This window comes from Megascapheus bottae, chromosome 6, assembly GCF_031878675.1.
Source record: "Megascapheus bottae isolate mThoBot1 chromosome 6, mThoBot2.hap1, whole genome shotgun sequence".
Lineage (NCBI taxonomy): Eukaryota > Metazoa > Chordata > Mammalia > Rodentia > Geomyidae > Megascapheus > Megascapheus bottae.
In genome coordinates this window covers 60,041,778-60,060,125 of record NC_143514.1, presented here as the reverse complement: position 1 = coordinate 60,060,125, position 18,348 = coordinate 60,041,778, and the positions used below count along the sequence as shown (strand labels likewise).

The 18,348-nt window shown below is 41.7% G+C and overlaps 1 protein-coding gene across 1 annotated transcript in view; it reads right to left on the bottom strand.

The window, feature by feature from the left end:
* Positions 1-7,496: 7,496 nt before the first annotated feature.
* Positions 7,497-18,348, bottom strand: part of Rhbdl2 (rhomboid like 2) — a 36,672-nt gene continuing 25,820 nt past the window's right edge. Inside the window, exons 6-8 of the mRNA XM_090335166.1 lie at positions 16,738-16,798; positions 10,508-10,569; positions 7,497-7,958 (exon numbers count right to left, since the gene is read on the bottom strand). Of these exons, the coding sequence (XP_090191292.1) occupies positions 7,779-7,958; positions 10,508-10,569; positions 16,738-16,798 (303 nt within the window). The 3' untranslated portion in view covers positions 7,497-7,778. The remainder of the gene's footprint in view (positions 7,959-10,507; positions 10,570-16,737; positions 16,799-18,348) is intronic.

Here is an 18,348-nt window from a genome sequence, read left to right as displayed (position 1 = left end):
AAGTTTAATGAAGAGCTTGATGCAAAATAATTTCTGCAGACTACTCTAGAAATTGTTCAAGCTAGAAAAAATGTTCTACAAGTTAGAAGTACATTGTGTTTACAAGTCAGTCTTTCTTTTTCTTTTTCTTTTTTTTTTTGGTCAGTTTTGGGACTTGAACTCTGGTCCTAGGTGCTGTCTCTGAGCTCTTCAACTCAAAGCTGCTGCCCTACTCCTTGAGCTATAGCACCATTTCCAAATCATTCTTAAAATAGACCTCTGGACTATGAATTGTTATGCTTCATTGGGATTTTTTTTGGGGGGGGGGGTGATTATGGGGCTTGAACTTAGCCTGGGTGCTGTCCCTGAGGTCTTCAGCTCAGTGCTACCGCCCTACCCCTGGGCCTAGACATTGTCCTTGAGCTCTTCAGCTCAAAGCTACAACCTTACCATTGAGCCAAGCCCCACTTCCCATTTTTTAGAAGTTAATTGGAGATAAGAGTCTCAGGTCCTTTTGTGCCTGGGCTGGCTTTGAACCTTGATCCTCAGATCTCAGCCTCCTGAATAGCTAGGGTTACAGGTGTGAACTACCATGGCGCCCACTTATTGGGATTTGAGCTTACATGATTTTTCTGATTTTCACCCTTTAAATGAGGTGTTAGAGCAACCTCTAAGGTTTAAGTAATAGAACATGAAGTAATGTCCCTTTTAATCATTGAGTAGTAACTTTTTTTCTTTTTTTACTATTAGCTATTTTGGCTCCATACATAAAATGTATATCTAATAAGCCAGGAGACTTAGTTTTTAAATATCTTTAAAACAATTGTAGTTAATATGCCACTAAAAATTAATTTTTGTTAATTGCTAAGATTTTCCTACTAGGCACATGTGGCAGGCTCTTATATATTTATATAATTTCTTGGTCACCATTTTCATCAATGTGACTGGATACATGAGAGAAACAGTTTGGGGGAAAATACTTTTGCTTATAGTTTCAGAGAGGCATCCATTCATCATGGTGGAACAAGCTGTTCCTATGGCAAATAGGATTGAAGGAGTGCCAGTATAGGAAAAGGATAAAGATAAAGCTCCTAAGGGCATCCCTTCAGTGACCTGCTCCCTTAATGAGGCCCCCACCTCCAGAGGCCCTCACCTCCCTCACTGTAATGACACCATATTATAAACTCATCAAGGTTTGAGTCCACTCATCAGATCCAGAGCACTCGTGATCTAATCATCTCTGGAAATGTTAATACAGACACAAAGAAGTGTGCTTTACCAATCTTAGGTATCTTTTAATCCAGTCAAGTTTACAATGAAAATCATCACAGTCTTTTCAGATCAACTGATGTTTCTTATGTGAATTTTGTATCTTTTATTTTTTGATTGTGTATTTTCTTTAAGATTTTTGTACATGTTTTTAGGAAATTTCTGAGCAGTTTGAACCAATGTTATCTTTTTCATTTATTGAGAAATATCTGCAAATACACCCCCATATTTATAAATTACATCAAGCTTGCCAAATTTTTCCTTTCATGTTGATTATTATACTGTATGCTGACAAGTAATAGTGTTTTTTCCTCATGCAAATTTTACTTTATGTTTATATTGTTATAGCCTTCATTTTAGTAAGCTTGTGGGTCATAAGAAAAGATAGTCATATGTTATTAGTATTCTCTTGCTAGAGACCATAAGACTCATAAAATTGTCATGTAATACATAATAATTTATACTAATAAATCTGTCTACAGACCATTCAAAAATGTGTACCCAAGTCAGTGGGTTTTTCTTGTTCCGGTACTGGAGCTTAAACTTCACTTCTTCTGCTCTTGTCTGTTTTACTCACATCTAGCACTCTACCACTTGAGTCACACACTAGCATGGCATTTTGCTGGGTTTTGTTTTTTGTTGTTGTTGTTTTGTTTTGGGTTTTTTTGTTTTTTTAACTTCTCTTCCAAGGCTATAAACCTTGATCCTCCAGGTCTTGGCCTCCTTTCACCAGCAAGAAGGAGATGTATTATCCTAACTACTCAGGAAACCCGAATCTGGAATGGTTGGGCTTTGAGCCCATTCTTCCAAAAACTTCACTATCCTATTATAGGTAGTAATAGGGCTGAGCAGGATGGTATACATTCATCATCTCATTCAGAAAGTATAAATAGAGCCGCACACTGTGGCTCACACCTGTAATCCTAGCTACTCAGGAGGCTGAGATCTGAGGATCTCAGCCTGGGCTCAAAAGGACCTGAGACTCTTATCTCCAATTCACCTCTAGAAAATGGAAGTGAGGCTTGGCTCAGTGGTAGGGTGGCAGCCTTGAGCTGAAGAGTTCAGGGACAGCACCCAGGCTGAGTTCAAGCCCAATGACCTACCCAAAAAAAAAAAGTATAAATAGGAGGACTATGGTCCAATCCAACCTGATCATAAATGCAAGACCCTTTGAAAGCAAAAAGGACTAGAACATAGCCCAAGTAATAGGGTATCTGACTAACACAAGACTCTGAGTTCAAACTCTAGTATCACACACAAACACACACACAAAAAAAAAATGTAGATTTTTTTTTGTGTGTGTCTTTTTTTTGGCCAGTCCTCGGCTTGTGCTCAGGGCCTGAACACTGTCCCTGGACTTTCTCAAGGCTAGACTCTACCACTTGAGCCTCAGCACCACTTCCAGCTTTTTTCTATGTATGTAGTACTGAGGAATTGAACCTGGGTCTTGGTACATGCTAGAGTAAGCACTCTACCACTAGGCCGAACTCCCTGCCCCTTTTTCTTTTCTTTTTTTCAGCTTTTTGATGTATATTTTCTTTAAGATTTTTTTTAGATGTATTTAGGAAATTTCTGAGCTGTTTGAACCAATGTTGTCTTTTTCATTTATTGAGAAAGTATCTGCAAGTACACCCCCATGTTTATAACTTACATCATTTGTCAAATTGGGGCTTGAACTCCAGGCCTGCACACTATCCCTGAGCTTCTTTTGCTCATGTTGCACCATGAGCCACCTCTCTACTTCCAGCTTTTTCCCGTGTATATGGTGCGGAGGAATCAAACCCAGGGCTTCATGCATGCAAAGCAAGCAGTCTACCACTAATCCACATTTCCAGCACAAGATGTAACATTTAATTAAACCAGAGGAATTACATGTGGCTTTTAATATAGAAAGTTAGATTGTTTAGGTTTCTTTTGTTGTTGGTTTTTTTTTGTTTCTTTTTTTTTTTTTTTTGTCAGTTATGGGGCTTGAACTCAGGGACTGGACACTGACCCTGCCGCTGTTTTTACTCAAGACTAACACTATCGCTTTGAGCCACAGTGCCACTTAATGGTTTTCTGTTTTAATTGGAGATAACACTCTCCCAAACTTTTCCTGCCCAGACCAGTTTTAAACCGTGATCTCTCTCGAGTAGCTAGGATTACAGCACTGACCAAATTTAAAAAAAAAAAAAAAATGCAAAATTAGGTTAATTATAATGCAACACCCAGAAGAAACTGAATAAACAAAAAAAAATTTTTTTTTTGTAGGTTGTAGAGCTTGAACTCTGGGCCTGGGCATTATCCCTGAGCTCTTCAGCTCAAGGCTACGGCCCTATCCCTTGAACCATTGCACCACTTCTGACTTTCTGGTGGTTAATTGGAGATAAGAGTCGCAGGACCTTTACTGCCTGGGCTGGCTTTGCATCCCAATCTTCATTCATCCTCCTGAGTAGCTAGGATTATCGGTGTGAGCCACTATGCACAGCAGTTAACCTAATTTTTTTTTTTATAATTGTATGTGTTTTGTTTTCCCATAATCACTCTTGTAATCACAAAAAGCAATAAGGGGAAGTGGTACCGTGGATCAGTGGTAGAGCACTAGCCTTGAGCTGAAGAGCTCAGGCACAGGCCTAGAATTCAAGCCCAAAGATAAGAGAGGAGGGAGGGAGAAAAGGAGGGCAGAAAAGCTGGCTGTTATCATGGCCTAGTTATAGAGTGCTTGCCTAGCATGCACAAAGCCTGAGGTTGGATTCCCCAGTACCACATACACAGAAAATGCTGGAAGTGGTGCTGTGGCTCAAGTGGTAGAGCTTCTGCCTTGAGAAAGCCCAAGGACAGTGCCCAAGCCCTGAGTTCAAGCCCCAAGACTGTCAAAAAATAAAGGATTTTCTCCTACAAGACAAGAAAATTAAAGTATTTCCTAAAAGAAGGAACGGTATACTTTTTATTACGAATCTTCTCTAGAAAAAGGCATAAAAGTTAGTACTCAGGACGTGAACACTGTCCTTGGGCTTTTCCTTAAGGCTAGAGCTCTGCCACTTGAGGCACAGCACCACTTCTGGCTTTTCTATATACATGGGACTGATGAATCGAACCTGGGGATCTCCAAGCATGCTAGGCAAAGCACTCTACCACTAGGCCAAACTCCCAGTCCTATACACAGGGTTTTCTGTTTTGTTTTGTTTTTTTGTTTTTCATTTGTGAGTCATGGGGCTTGTACTGGGCCTGGGCGCTGTCCCTGAGCTCTTCAGCTCTAGGCTACAGCCCTACCCTTGAGCCAAGCCCCACTTCCTGTTTTCTAGAGGTTAATTGGAGATAAGAGTCTCAGGTCCTTTTGTGCCTGGGCTGGCTTTGAACCTTGATCCTCAGATCTCAGCCTCCTGAGTAGCTAGGATTACAGGTGTGAGCCACCTTGCCCAGCTATACACAGATTTTTTTTTAAGCAAAAGATACATGGATACAAAAGCAAAAGATAAACATAGTTGTGTTGGTGGATTTAGTATGCCTTTGTTTCTGGATGATTGGGTAAATGCCAAGGAGTGGAATTCCTGGGTCATAGGGGAGCTCTATATTTAGTCTTTTGAGGAACTGCCACACTGTTTTCCAAAGAGGTTGAACCAGTTTGCATTCCCACCAACAGTGTAGTAGTGATCCCTCCTGGCCACATCCCCTCCAGCATCTGTTGTTATTAGTTTTCTTGATCCTGGCCATTCTAACTCAAGTGAAGTGGAATCATAGAGTTATTTTGATTTGCATTTCTTTTCTTAAAAATATTTTTATTGTAATTAATAAAAGGGTTACATGAAAAAAAAAAACAAAAGCAAAAGATAAATTATTTCTATAGAATACTTTTCATAACTACTTAAAACAGAGATTAGCACATGCCTGTTTTAGTTTAGGTGAACTGAGAGATAAATCATGCTTAGAAGTTATGCCATGGCCATCTTCAACTTCATGCTCGTTCCTTGGAGATGTCAAAAGCTCCAGTGCAGTGCAGTACAGTGCATAGTTAGCTAATTGTCATGTCCCTTCTGTTCATTTTCTTCCACGGCACTGTTCAGTAGAGCTGTTTGTGCAGCACTGGAAAGAGTCTCTGTGCTTGGTCTAGTGAGGTATTAAGTTGGTTATGTGCAGCAATTGAACACTTGCAACCTAGTGTATGTGCGAGAGCAACTGAATTATTTAATTTTAACAAGTATCTAAAAAGCTTCTTGTGCCCGTGGCTACTTTTATTGAACAACACACAACACACAGAAAGAATGCTTCCAGTGCTTTTTTTTTTTTTTTTTGCCAGTCGTAGGGTCCAGTACGCTTACAAACATATGCAGCCTAGAGGAAAAAAGGAATGAGTCCCAAATCCCACTAGTAAATGATCCCTCTAATTCAGAGATGTCCAATTTAAGATGTGAAATGATATTTTTATTATAATTTTATTATTTTATAATTATTTTTATAACAATTTTATTATAATTTTTGCCAGTAAAATACTGTTTGTGGTGACTTGTTTTTTGTTTTGGGGTTTTCTTTTTGCCGGTCCTAGGGCTTGAACTCTGGGCCTGGGCACTGTCCCTAAGCTTCTTTTGCTTAAGGCTAGACTCTACCACTTAATCCACAGTACCACTTCCAGCTTTTCTGAGAAATTTATTAGAGATAAGAACCTCACAGAGTTTCCTGCCCACATTGGCTTCAAACTACAAGCCTTAAATCTCAGCCTCCTGAATAGCTAGGATACAGACGTGAGACACCAGCATCAAGCCCATGTTTCTTTATTTTGTTTTGATTTTTCTTTTTTGCCAGTCCTGGGGCTTGAACCCGGTGCCTAGACAACTGTTCTTGACCTTTCTCAAGGCTAGCACACTATCCTTGAGCCACAGCACCCTTCCAGCTTTTTTCTATGTATGAGGTACAGAGGAATCGAACCCGGGTCTTCGTGCATACTAGGCAAGCACTCTACCACTAGGCCAAATTCCTGGCCCGGTCCTATTCATTTTTTTTTTTTTTTTTGCCAGTCCTGGGCTTGAGCTCAGGGCCTGAGCACTGTCCTTGGACTTTCTCAAGGCTAGAGCTCTACCACTTGAGCCTCAGCACCACTTCCGACTTTTTTCTATATATGTGGTACTGAGGAATCGAACCCGGGCCAAACTCCCGGCCGGTCCTATTCATTTTTAAAAATAATTTTGGTTTGCAGTTCAGGCTGGACCTCCATCTCATCATCCTGCCTCCAACTACTAAACACAGGAATTACAGGCATGTATTACAACTTTAAAAATATTTCATGTTAAGAAGGGGTATTGCTGGGCATGGTTGCTCACACCTGTAATCCTAGCTATTCAGGAGGCTGAGACCTGAGGATTGCGGTTTAAAGCCAGGCCAGGCATGAAAATCTTTGAGACTCTTATCTCCAATTAACCACTAGAAAATGGGAAGTGGCTCTGTGGCTCAAGGGGTAGGGTGGTGGCCTTGAGCTGTGGAGCTCAGGGACAGCACCCAGGCCCAGAGTTTAAGCCCCATGATCCACACACACAAAAATAAGTAAAATTAACCACAAAATTCCAGGAGCATGGCCTAGTTTAGAATGTTTGCCTAGCATGCATAAAGCCCTGGGTTCGATTCCTCAGTACCACATACACAAGAAAAGCTGGAAGGGTTGTTGTGGCTCAAGTGGTAGAGTGCTACCCTTGAAAAACCTCAAGGACTGTGGTCAGGCCCTGAGTTCAAGTCCAGGACTGGCAAAAAAAATCTCATTAGAGAAAAATATATATGCATATTCATGTTTATATATTATATAGATTACACATTGTATATAATATAGTAATTGCTAATATATTTGAAAAATACCTTTAGTTGTTAGAAATATAAATTTAAATCTTATTTTTTAACTATCAAAATGCAAAAGTTTCAAACTTTATAATATCTTCTTTTGGCAAAGGAGGAAAAATAAATTATGTTTAAAGTACCTATATAATCTACTTGAAAGTTATTATTGCCAGGCACTAATACCTCACTCTTGTATCCTAGCTACTCAGGAGGCTAAGATCTGAGAATCATAATTCAAAGCCAGCCTGGGCAAGAAAGTCTATGAGATTCCTCACCAATTAACCAGCAAAGAGCTAGAAATTGAGCTATGGCTTAAGTGGTAGAACACTAACCTGGAGCAAAAAAGCTAAGTAACAGTACCCAGGCCTTAACTTCAAGCCACAGTACTAGCACAAATAAAAGTGATTATCAATAGAATGACAGATATAAAAATGTTTTATTATCAACACAGTGCAGTAATGGAATTCTATCAAACCTCCAATGTATACCCTCCAAGGAGAACATGTCTTTAATAGGATACAAGTACACATACTATACGCCAAGAAACAACCTCCCTCTCATTCAGAAGCCCCTTTTTCAAATCCTAAGGTCCTTCGGTAAACAGCCCTAGGCCACTGACTGCTGCATTGTCATCTTTATAAAACGTTAGTGTTTGCTGAAACATCTCTTTCAGATCAGTTTTCCATTTTCCTCCCCATACTCCCCTCCATTTGATTCATATTAGTGTCAGATCAGTTTGCTGGGGATAGGAAAATATTGAAAAGCACAGCAAATAAGACAAAAGCTAAATAAGCAGCAATTGCTATCCAAAATCTGGGATCTTTTAGCAGTGCTTGATCGAAGCAACTAAACACAGTATAACCTATGGACATTCCAGCCAATCCTCCAGCGAAGTGAGCTGCAAAGGACACCTATGCGGGAAAGAGTAGAAGATAGAAATGAATCAACCAAACACTAATTTCATATTTCATTTGCATCCCTTATACACAAACACAACCATCACACTCAAGAGTCTTCAAAATCTGAGCTGAAAGTGTGGCCTAGTGGTAGAGTGTGCACCTTGCATGCATGAAGCTCAGAGTTCAATTCCTTGGTACCACATACAAAGGGGAAAAAAAAAAAGCTGGGAGTGGTGCTGTAACTCAAATGGTAGAGCACTAGCCTTGAGAAAAGCCCCAAGGACAGTGCTCAGGCCCTGAGTTCAAGCCCCAGGACTAGCAAAAACAAAAACAAAAGAGTCCTCAAAGTCTGAAGAAGTAAGGGCTAACATGAAACACAAACTCCATGTGCAAAATAATGCAAAGCTGAAACATATCACTTCCACATACTCGGAAACCATTGTTTCTCATTCACCGCCATCACCCTTGCATTGAGGATGGATGTATAGAATGTCGACCAAGACATCAGGAATTCAGTGACCCTGGAGGAACCCACTGGGGAAACCTCATAGCAATTGTCATAATCAAGACACAAATCATAGGTCTCAGCTGGGCACCAGTGGTTCACACTTGTAAGCCCAGCTACTCGGGGTCTGAGATCTGAAGGATAGTGGTGAGCTGAGACAGGAAAGTGTGAGAGAATCTTATCTCTAATTAATCACAGAAAAAGCCAGAAGTGGTGCTGTAACTCAAGTGGTAGAGTGCTGTCTTCGAGCGGAAGGAGCTTAGGGAGAGCACCCAAGCCCAGAGTTCAAAGCTTAGGACCAACAAAAAAAGAAGAAAAATGCAACACTCAAACTACCAAATTCAAAGATTAATCCCAGCACAACTGAAAATGGGTTTTTATTGGTTTTCTTTGTACTATACATTTAGGAGGCCCAATTTTTCATTGCTTTTTTTTTTTTTTTTGAAGTCCACTTTTAAATCCTCTCCCCTGTTTGGGAATGGCATTAATATGGCAGGTGAAACCATAAGAGAGCTGAGTGAGGGAAACAATCTGGTCTGATTTCCTTAGGTATCTTCTTGACTTCCTGTGGGACCTCCTTGCTGGTGACTTAGAAGCCTAGATTGCTCTCTGCTTCTGTGACCCTGTGCCTTCAGACGCGTACACCCCTGGGAACACCTGGTGACCCCTTGCCTTCAGGCACTTACACCCCGGGGAACGCCCATTGAGGTGGGCAGTCTGGAACCTGAGGGCACTTCCACTACAACCAGGAGCTCCCGGAAACTCCCTGTAAGGACGCATGTCTCAGGATACCACTGGCTGACGGTTGCAACAGAAAGGCCCTATTTGCTGCTGCTGGTTTGAGGTGGCTGCCTTTGGATGGTGTGCTGTATATAAGCGATCACATGTTTTAATAAAGTTCGATCTGCACCCTGAGTCTGGTCTCCGGAGTCTGTGTTCCTGGGATTACTTGTGGGCTCCGTCACCACTTAACCCTCCCTCCCAGATGTCCGAGAAGGACCCCAATGGACGACTTCCAAGTAGATATTTCATTGTGTGTGTGTGTGTGTGTGTGTGTGTGTGTTTGCGAGCAGTACACAAACTCACTATTTGATGATGGCTTTGCTCACTGGCTAATGCTCTGTCATTTGGGCTTTGCCTCCAACCCTTAAGCATTGGCTATTTCTTCCCCTCCCCCCAAGTTGATATTTGACTGCCATACATCAGAGTTGTAACCCCTACTTGATTACCCTTTTTGATGATTAAACAAATGTTTATTTTTAAACATGGATAGGCATGGGTGGCTTACACCTGTAATCTTAGCTTCTCAGGAGACTGAAATCTGAGAATTGCAATTTGAAGCCAATCCAGGCAGAAAAGTCCATGAGACTCATCTCAAAACCAGCAAAAAAAAAAGCTGAAAAGTGGAGTTTTGACTCAAGTGGTAGAGTACCAGCAGAAAAGCTCAGAGACCAGACCCAAGATCCCCTGAGTTCAAACCCCAAAATCAACACACACCAAAAGAAAAATAGAAAGAAAAGAAAAGAAAAAGGAAGGAACGAAGGAAAGCAGGCAGGTGCAGTGGCTCATGCCTGTAATCCTGGCTACTTAGGGGGCTGAGATCTGAGGATTGAGATTCAAGGCCAGCCCAGGCACTAAAGAATATGAGACTCTTATCTCCAATTAATCACCAGAAAACAGGAAGTGGGACAGTGGCTCAGGGGTAGGGCAGTAGCCTTGAGCTGAAGAGCTCAGGGGCAACGCCTGGACCCAAAGTTCAAGCCCCATTACCCACAAAAAGAAAAAAAAATGAAGGAAGGAGAAGAAGGGAAGGAGGAAGGAAGGAAGGAAGGAAGGAAGGAAGGAAGGAAGGAAGGAAGGAAGGAAGGAAGGGAGGGAGGGCAGAGTGTGAGCACCCTGGGTTCAATTCCTCTGGGCCACATACACAGAAAAAGCTGGAAGTGGTGCTATGTCTCAAATGGTAGAGCACTTGCCTTGAGAAAGCTAAAGGACAATGCTCAGGCCCTGAGTTCAAGCACCAGGATGAGAAAGAGATAGGGAAAAAAACCAAACTCACCGGAGACCCATTTGCAGGGACAAAGAATCTTCTGTAAAGAGCAAATCCCACGTCTGACACAACTAGAAAGAAAAACACCCTGATGAAGCCCTGGAATGTGTACACCAGTGCACCAAATACTTTTGATTGCCCCTAAATAATCATATCCAGTCTTACTGGGCACCTGGTGCTATGCTTAAAACTCTTCATACATTAATGTGTAATACAACTATATGAAGATAGGATCAACATCCCATTCTATGGGTTTACTTACCCAACAACTGTTTATTGATGAGCAGACACCATTGCAATCATTAATAAACAGTGATCAGCATTTCACATAATCCCCACCTCCTAGGCTGCTGCCATAAAAGCAACCAAGTAAAACCCAGTATGTCAAATAGTGCTACGTACTATGAAGTGCAGAAAGAGGAAGGAAAATTGAGAATGCTAAGAGTAGAGTGTATTTTTAATAGGAATTTCAGGGAAGATCTGACTTTGAGAATTTGACAGTAGATGGAAAAAAGGAGGAGCAAGGCATGCTGATGTGTGATTTTGAGTCTTGCAGGCAGAAGGAGAATCAAGCAAAGACCCTTAGACAGGAGTAGGGCTGAAGTGTTTGAGGATTACCAATCCATTGATGTGGCTGGCTCAGTGATTTTCAAAGTGTGGTTCTCCTCAACATCAGAATGGGTTGATGACTGGGTACTCCCTACAGTCCAGAACTAGGAACCAGAAGCTAGAGATGAAGCTTAACATTCTGTATTTTAACAAGATCTCCAGATGGTTCTGGACTAGAAGTAATGATAAAGGTGTGGGCAGTAACATGGGACAGGTACAGGGGTGGATTACCTAGTGACCTTCTGAGCCACCAGATAGACTAACATTAATTCCATGTCATAACAAGCCTTTAAAACCTTAGAGCACAAGAGTGACCTCATCTGGTTTGTGCTGGCTTGCTTGCTGGCGTGCTAGCTTGGCTGGTTTTTGTAGGCCTGGGAATAATTTATGTTTTGTTTTGTTTTTTGTTTTTGCCAGTCCTGGGCTTGAGCTCAGGACTGAGCACTGTCCTTGGACTTTCTCAAGTCTAGAGCTCTACTACTTGAGCCTCAGAACCATTTCTGGCTTTTTTTCTACGTATGTGGTACTGAGGAATCGAGCCCGGGTCTTTGTGCATGCTAGGCAGGCACTCTACCAGTAGGCCAAACTTCCAGCCCAGTAATTTATGTTTTTAAGAGATCATTCTGGCAGCAGGGTACTAGTGGCTCACACCTATAACCCTAACTACTCAGAAGGTTGAGATCTGAGGATCAACGTTCAAAGTCAGCCTGCCAGGAAAATCCATGAAACTTGATCTCCAATTAACCACTAGATAAACAGAAGTGGAGCTATCTCTCAAAGTGGTAGAGACCTGAGTTCAAGCCCCATGACCAACAAGAACAAACAAACAAAAAGTCATTCTGTCAACTCTATAGGAACTAGCAGGGAGGGAGAACAAAAGCAGGGAAGCCAGCCAGTGGCTGGCTTGTAGCAACTGAAGTGAGGGGTGCTGGTGGCATTATATTCATTAGGAAGCCAAGACATCAAGGCTCTGCTTTCATCCATCCCACTAACTGACTCTGTCTGCCACAGGTGTACTGAAAACAGGCTATGAAATGAAACAAGTCCACCTTCTGCAATACAGAAGTTAGAGAATTTGGGCTTGCTCCAGATATGTGCTGCCAACGGAGTTTTGGGCTACTTGGCCTGTAGGAAAACCTTCCCAGAATGCAGTATTAATACACATATGTGAAAATGAAACTAGGTAAATTGAGGGGTTGGGACAGATGAGGAAGAATGATCAAGAAGAGTGACACTGATCAAGATGTGTTATACTCAAAACCTGACATGTTGAATTGAAACCCCTTTGTGCAAGGACTTAAATAAAAAATAATAAAAGAGAAAAAGAGGACCAGGAATTTGGCCTAGTGGTAGAGTACTTGCCTAGCATGTACAAAGACCCTGGTTTGATTCCTCCATATTACATACATAGAAAAGCCAGAAATGGTGCTGTGGCTCAAGTGGCAGAGTGCTAGCCTTGAGAAAAAAGCACAAGGACAATGCTCAGGCCTTGAGTTCAAGCCCCAGGACTGGCAAAATAATAATAATAATAATAAATTAATTAATTAATTAAAAATAAAAAGAATAAGGAAACCTATTACAATAGCTTATCGACTTCTTTAAAAAGAATAAAAGATACCAGGAGTTTGGCCTAGTGGTAGAGTGCTTGCCTAGCATGCGCGATGACCCAGATTCAATTCCTCAGTACCACATATATAGAAAAAGCTGGAAGTACTGCTGTGGCTCAAGTAGTAGAGCACTCACCTTAAGAGGATAGTGCTTAGGCCCTGAGTTCAAGCCAGGACTGGAAGTAATTATTAATTATTATTAATAATAATAATAAAAGAACCCTGCTCATTGGGTCGGGTCACAGCTCAAATGGTAGAGTGTACCTACCAACCTCCAGGTTTTAGGTTCATTTTTCCAATGGCTGGGGGGGTGGAAACCTGCATGTACCATGCTAGAAACTAGGAAACATTTCTCCCACAGTCAGGTTCCCCAATTCTCTGTGCTCTATTTAGGGAGCCATTGTGTCCTAGGAGATGAAAAGACATAGTCCTTGCCTTTGGGAAAATAACATCGAGACCATGTATTCTGCCTAGTTTCCCATTCAATATTGTATTGATGCTGAAGTCACTGGACAGAAAATTGAAGTTGAGGAAGCAGCCAATGGGAATTTAACTGCTAATGACTACTCTACAAAGTGCTATTAACTAGGACAGCCTCAGACTTTGATTCATCATTTAATTTCCTGATCCAGTGTGAACAACACAGATAGAACTGTAAAAGAATTAAGGAAACAGCTATCAGAGAGCAGGGTGGCAACTGAAAAATGTAAGTGGTCCAGTCTACCATGTAGGAGGCCTTCTCTCAGAAAGCCTTGTAACCATTAGCATTTGATTTCTCAATCCCATTACCATTTTTCCTACCCCTTCTCCATAACTGCTCTTTCTGCTTCCTAGAGGAGTTTCTTTCTGAGTTGCCTTTAAACTAAACCACATCTTTTAACCTGAAGGACAGTCCCTTATATCAATAAACTAAGTCCTTATACTTATGAAAATCTGGTTCTGCAATTAAAGAGAGTTGCATTTTGTGGATTATTTTAAAGGATGTACCTGTGAGATTAGTTCAAGTTTTCCCAAAGGGAAGCTCGCTCGGTTGCTTAGTTATAAAACACATCCCACAAATAATTGATGAAGAAAGGTCCCTAAGACCTTTTATCCCTCACAATTAAGAATAATGTTTAACACTTAAAACATCTCAGCAATCTAGAAGCTGAGACTCTAGCCTGGGCTGAATAGCAGCCCATCGTAGCACTTCAAATGAATAAGTAAGTAAATAGTGCATATATATGGAAATGTATTTGGATTCATTAATAAGTATGTTATTTGTTTGGTATGGGGGATCTGGGGGAATGGGAGACATTGGACTTTGAACTCAGGGTTTCATGATTACTTGGCAGGAAGCACCCACCCCTGGTATGTATTTAACTATTCTCCTTCTCAGGCCAAGAAATGTTTGGAAGTGACATGTGCCAGGAATTGAAGAAGGTTAGCATTAGCATATTCTATGAACTCCTCGAGGTTTCTATAAGGCAAAAAGTCCACGAGACTCTTATCTCAAATTAACCACCAGAAAAACAGAAGTGGCTCTGTGGCTCAAATGGTAGAACAAAAGTCTTGAGCTGAAGAGCTCAGGGACAGTGCCCAGGCCCAGAGTTCAAGCCCCATGGCCAACAACAAAAAAAAGCATTATTCAGTGATTTTAGTACTTGTCTCAATGTTGTAATAATATAAAAAGCTATTTTTGTCAATTCCTTGTGCATGAGGCAAAAGTTGTGGCTCACACCTATAATCCTAGCTACTCAGGAGGCTGACATCTGAGGATCAGGGTTGGATATCAGCTTAGGCAAGAAAGTCCATGAGATTTTTGTTGTTGTTGTTGGTCGTGGAACTTGAATCCTAGGCCTGGGCATTGTCCCTGAGCTCTTCAAGCTTAAGGTACCACTCTACCCCTTGAGCCCCAGCACCACTTCCAGCTTTCTGGTGATTAATTGGAGATAAGAGTCCCACCGATGTTTTAGTGTCCGGGCTGGCTTTGAACCGCAATCCTCAGATCTCAATCTCCTGAGTAGCTAGGATTACAGGCGTGAGCCACTGCACCCGGCTCCATGAGACTTTTATCTATAATTAACTACCAGAAAACAGAAGTGGGGCTGTGGCTCAAAGTGGTAGAGCACTAGTCTTGAGCACAAAAGCTCAGGGACATTAGTCAGGCCCTGAGTTCAAGCCCATGACCTACAAGGGAGAGGGCATGGGCAAGGAAGGGGGTCAACATTTATCCTACAAACCTTAGACCAAAGTCTTAGGTAACTCATATGACCACACATTTTCCTTGGTTCTGGTTGTGGCAGTGCTGAGGAACTTCCCCAGGGCCTGTCACATGTTAGACAGTTCTACCACTGAGCAATCACTGACCAAATCCCTAGCTCTGGTTGTGTCTCTCAATAACTCATTCCCTCCTTTCTCTGCTAACAAATTTCCCTTGCCTTCTTGATTGCTTTGGGGGAAAGGATGTAAATGATCCACAGTATGGTATAAGCTATAAACCAATGAGTTATTTTAACTCAGAATAAACTTAGTGCCTTTACTGTTAATTGACTCTGTTATAGTAATGTTGGATATTTAAATCTCAAATGCAAAGAATCTTAGTTTTTACCAAGTATGATAGCTACTTTGTTCTCGAGTCTGACCCCAAGGTGTGTCTTCTTCTCCCAACTTCCCAGGCTACAAAATTAAAGCCCCAGATGGCCCATACCCAGGATCAGGACCAACCACGGACATAATGGCCTTAGATCTTATGAAGCATACTCCCCAAATCAAGGTTAAACCAAGAAGGGCCAGCCACTGCTTAGACATCAAACCATTTGGGGAGACCTCAGATTTGCACCTTCTAGTAACCTCTCCCTACTGAACAAAATTCCCAACCCTGACCGTTTGTATACCGTCATGTAACTGACCAGTTTACCCAAATTTGGAATCCAGGAACGAAAGAACACCTGGAATCCCAGTAAAAGGCACAGTTCCACCTGAAGTTTCAGCAGCCCCTAAACAGTGCTTTCTTCTACATTATATGGCCTGCTATCACTTCTGTCTCCTTTCAGACTTGGCACATTGGAACGTTCTTCCTGAATACCCCAAGCAGATAATTCTTGAATTCTTGGAGATTTTCAAAGCTATATTAGGACCGGAATTTCAGGTTTAAAATCTGGCTGCTTGGGAGTGTGAGATCTAAGAATCATGGTTCAAAGCTAGCCTAGTCATAAAAGTCCATGAGAATCTCTTTTTTCTTTTTGTCTGAGACTAGTATCTGATGCTTTCCTTCATTGGCTGATGCTCTATCATCCAAGCTATGCCTCCGACCCCTCCCCATGAGATTCTTTATTTCCAATTAACCAGCAACAAGCCAGTAGTTGTGTGGTTCACACTGGTAGAATGCCAGGCTTGAGCAAAGGCTAAGCTAGAATGTAAGGTTTTGAGTTCAAGCTCAGCACTGGTGTTCTCTTCTCCTCTTTCTCTGTCTCTGTCTCTCTCTGTCTCTGTCTCTCTCTGTGTCTCTGTGTCTGTCTGTCTCTATCTGTCTGTCTCTCTCTCTCTCTCTCTCTCTCTCTCTCTCTCTCTCTCTCTCACACACACACACACACACACGCACACACACGCCAGGATAGCCACCCTCTTCCTTTTGGGCCTTTGTGTTCTTTGCCATCCCCTCTCCAATCTGCAGCTTCCATTCAATACTTATATCTATAGCAGTTCTTTTTCATCTAAAACTTTGGAAATGAAGAAAGAGATTATCTCAGTAGCTCCTAAGCTTTCCCTTTGCAGATAAAATCATATATAGTTTCTAATATCTGAGTAAGTCTAGTACATAAAACATAAGTGAAGCTAAGGCTGAAGTGGAGAGCTCTACTGTCTTGGCCTTCTCCATTCTAAGAACAAAATGGACAATAAATCACAGAAGAACACATAAGAACCATAGCTGAGGGCCCACAAAGCCCTTCCACCCACTCCTTTTTGCCTTGGACAAGCTGCCAAGGTAGTGTTTGCTTTCAATGGTTAAAACCGAAAATGTAAAGGATTGATAAAACTTACTTATAAGGATGATGATGAGGAGTCTGACAATCCCAAAGGCAGGAATCATTTCTCGAAAATTCTTGCAAAGAGATAAATGACAATATAAGCTATTCATTAGCAAATAAAGCCTCAACTCTACCCCTACCTCCCCTGCTTTTTTATTTAGCACAATGTTTGCAATGTCAACTGTTTGCTCAACATTTGGATTTAAACAGCTTCAAAGGTTGGTGGGAAGTACTATGAAGTGATTGTGCCTTTGGACAACAAACTGAAACCTGATGTTTAGGTCTTGTAATAGGAAGGACCCAATGCCAAGCACAGTTACTCATGTCTGTAATCCTAGCTACTCAGGCAGCTGAAACCTGAGAATCACATTTCAAAACAAGCCCAAGCTCTTATCTCCTATTAAATACCCCAAAAATGCAGAACTGTGACTCAAAGTGGTAGACCCAGCCTTAAGCGAAAAAGCTCAGAGTCAGTGCCCAGGTCCTGAGTTTAAGCACCACAACTGACAGACAAAAAAAAAAAAAAAATCACTTGGGGCTCCTGGATTTAAATCCCAACAGAACAAAAACAACAACAACAAAAGTATTATTTGGTATTAGCTTTGGAAACTATCTGTCCAACCTAGCCCATGTATCATCAGAAAAGTGCTAAGTCAGATATCTCTGCTTTCCTTTATTGAGTTGCTTCTCCCTTCCCTGTGAAGTTATTAACCATCTTCCCAGAGACAAGATGCTAGGCAAGCATTCTACCACTTAAGACACCAGGCTAGCCCAGTTTCCATTGGTCAATTTAGATGGAGTCTTGCTCTATGCCCAGGCTCCGCCTGGACTGAAATCTTCCTATTTGTGCTTCCCCACATAGCTCATTCCACATCTTCTAACATTGGTTAAGGGAGACTCCTGTGAAATTTTTTTTTCCTCCAGGCTGGCCTTGAATCAAAATCTTCCCAATCAGCCCGGCACAATGGTTCACACCTGTAAACCTAGCTATTACTCAGGAGGCTGAGATCTGAGATCTGTGCCTCAAGGGGTAGGGTGAGCTGAAGAGCTCAGGGTCAGCGAATAAGCCCAGAGTCCAAGCCTAACTATCACCAAAAAAAAAAAAAAAACTTCCCAATCTTCCCCTCCCAACTAAATAGGATTACAGTGTGAGCCACTAAACCAGACTTAGTCATTTTTTTTTTCTTTTTGTTGGTTGTGGGGCTTGAACTCAGGCCTGGGCACTGACCCTGAGCTCTTTTGCTCAAGGCTTGAGTTCTACTACTTGGAGCCACATCTCCCTTCCTATTTTTGAGTGCTTAATTAAAATGAGTTTCATGGGGACTTTTCACCTAAGGCTGATTTTGAACCACAATCTTCAGATCTCAGCCCCTGAGTAGTTAGCTAGTATTGCAGACATGTCACCCAACTAGTCCCTATTACATTTTTGGATTTTTTTTTGCCAGTCCTGGGGCTTAAATTCGGAGTCTGGGCACTGTCCCTGAGTTTCTTTTTGCTCAAGGCTAGCGCTCTACTACTTGAACCACAGCACCACTTCTGGCATTTTTCTATTTGTGTGGTACTGAGGCATTGAACCCAGGATTTGATGCTTACGAGGCAAGCACTCTACCACTAGGCCACGTTT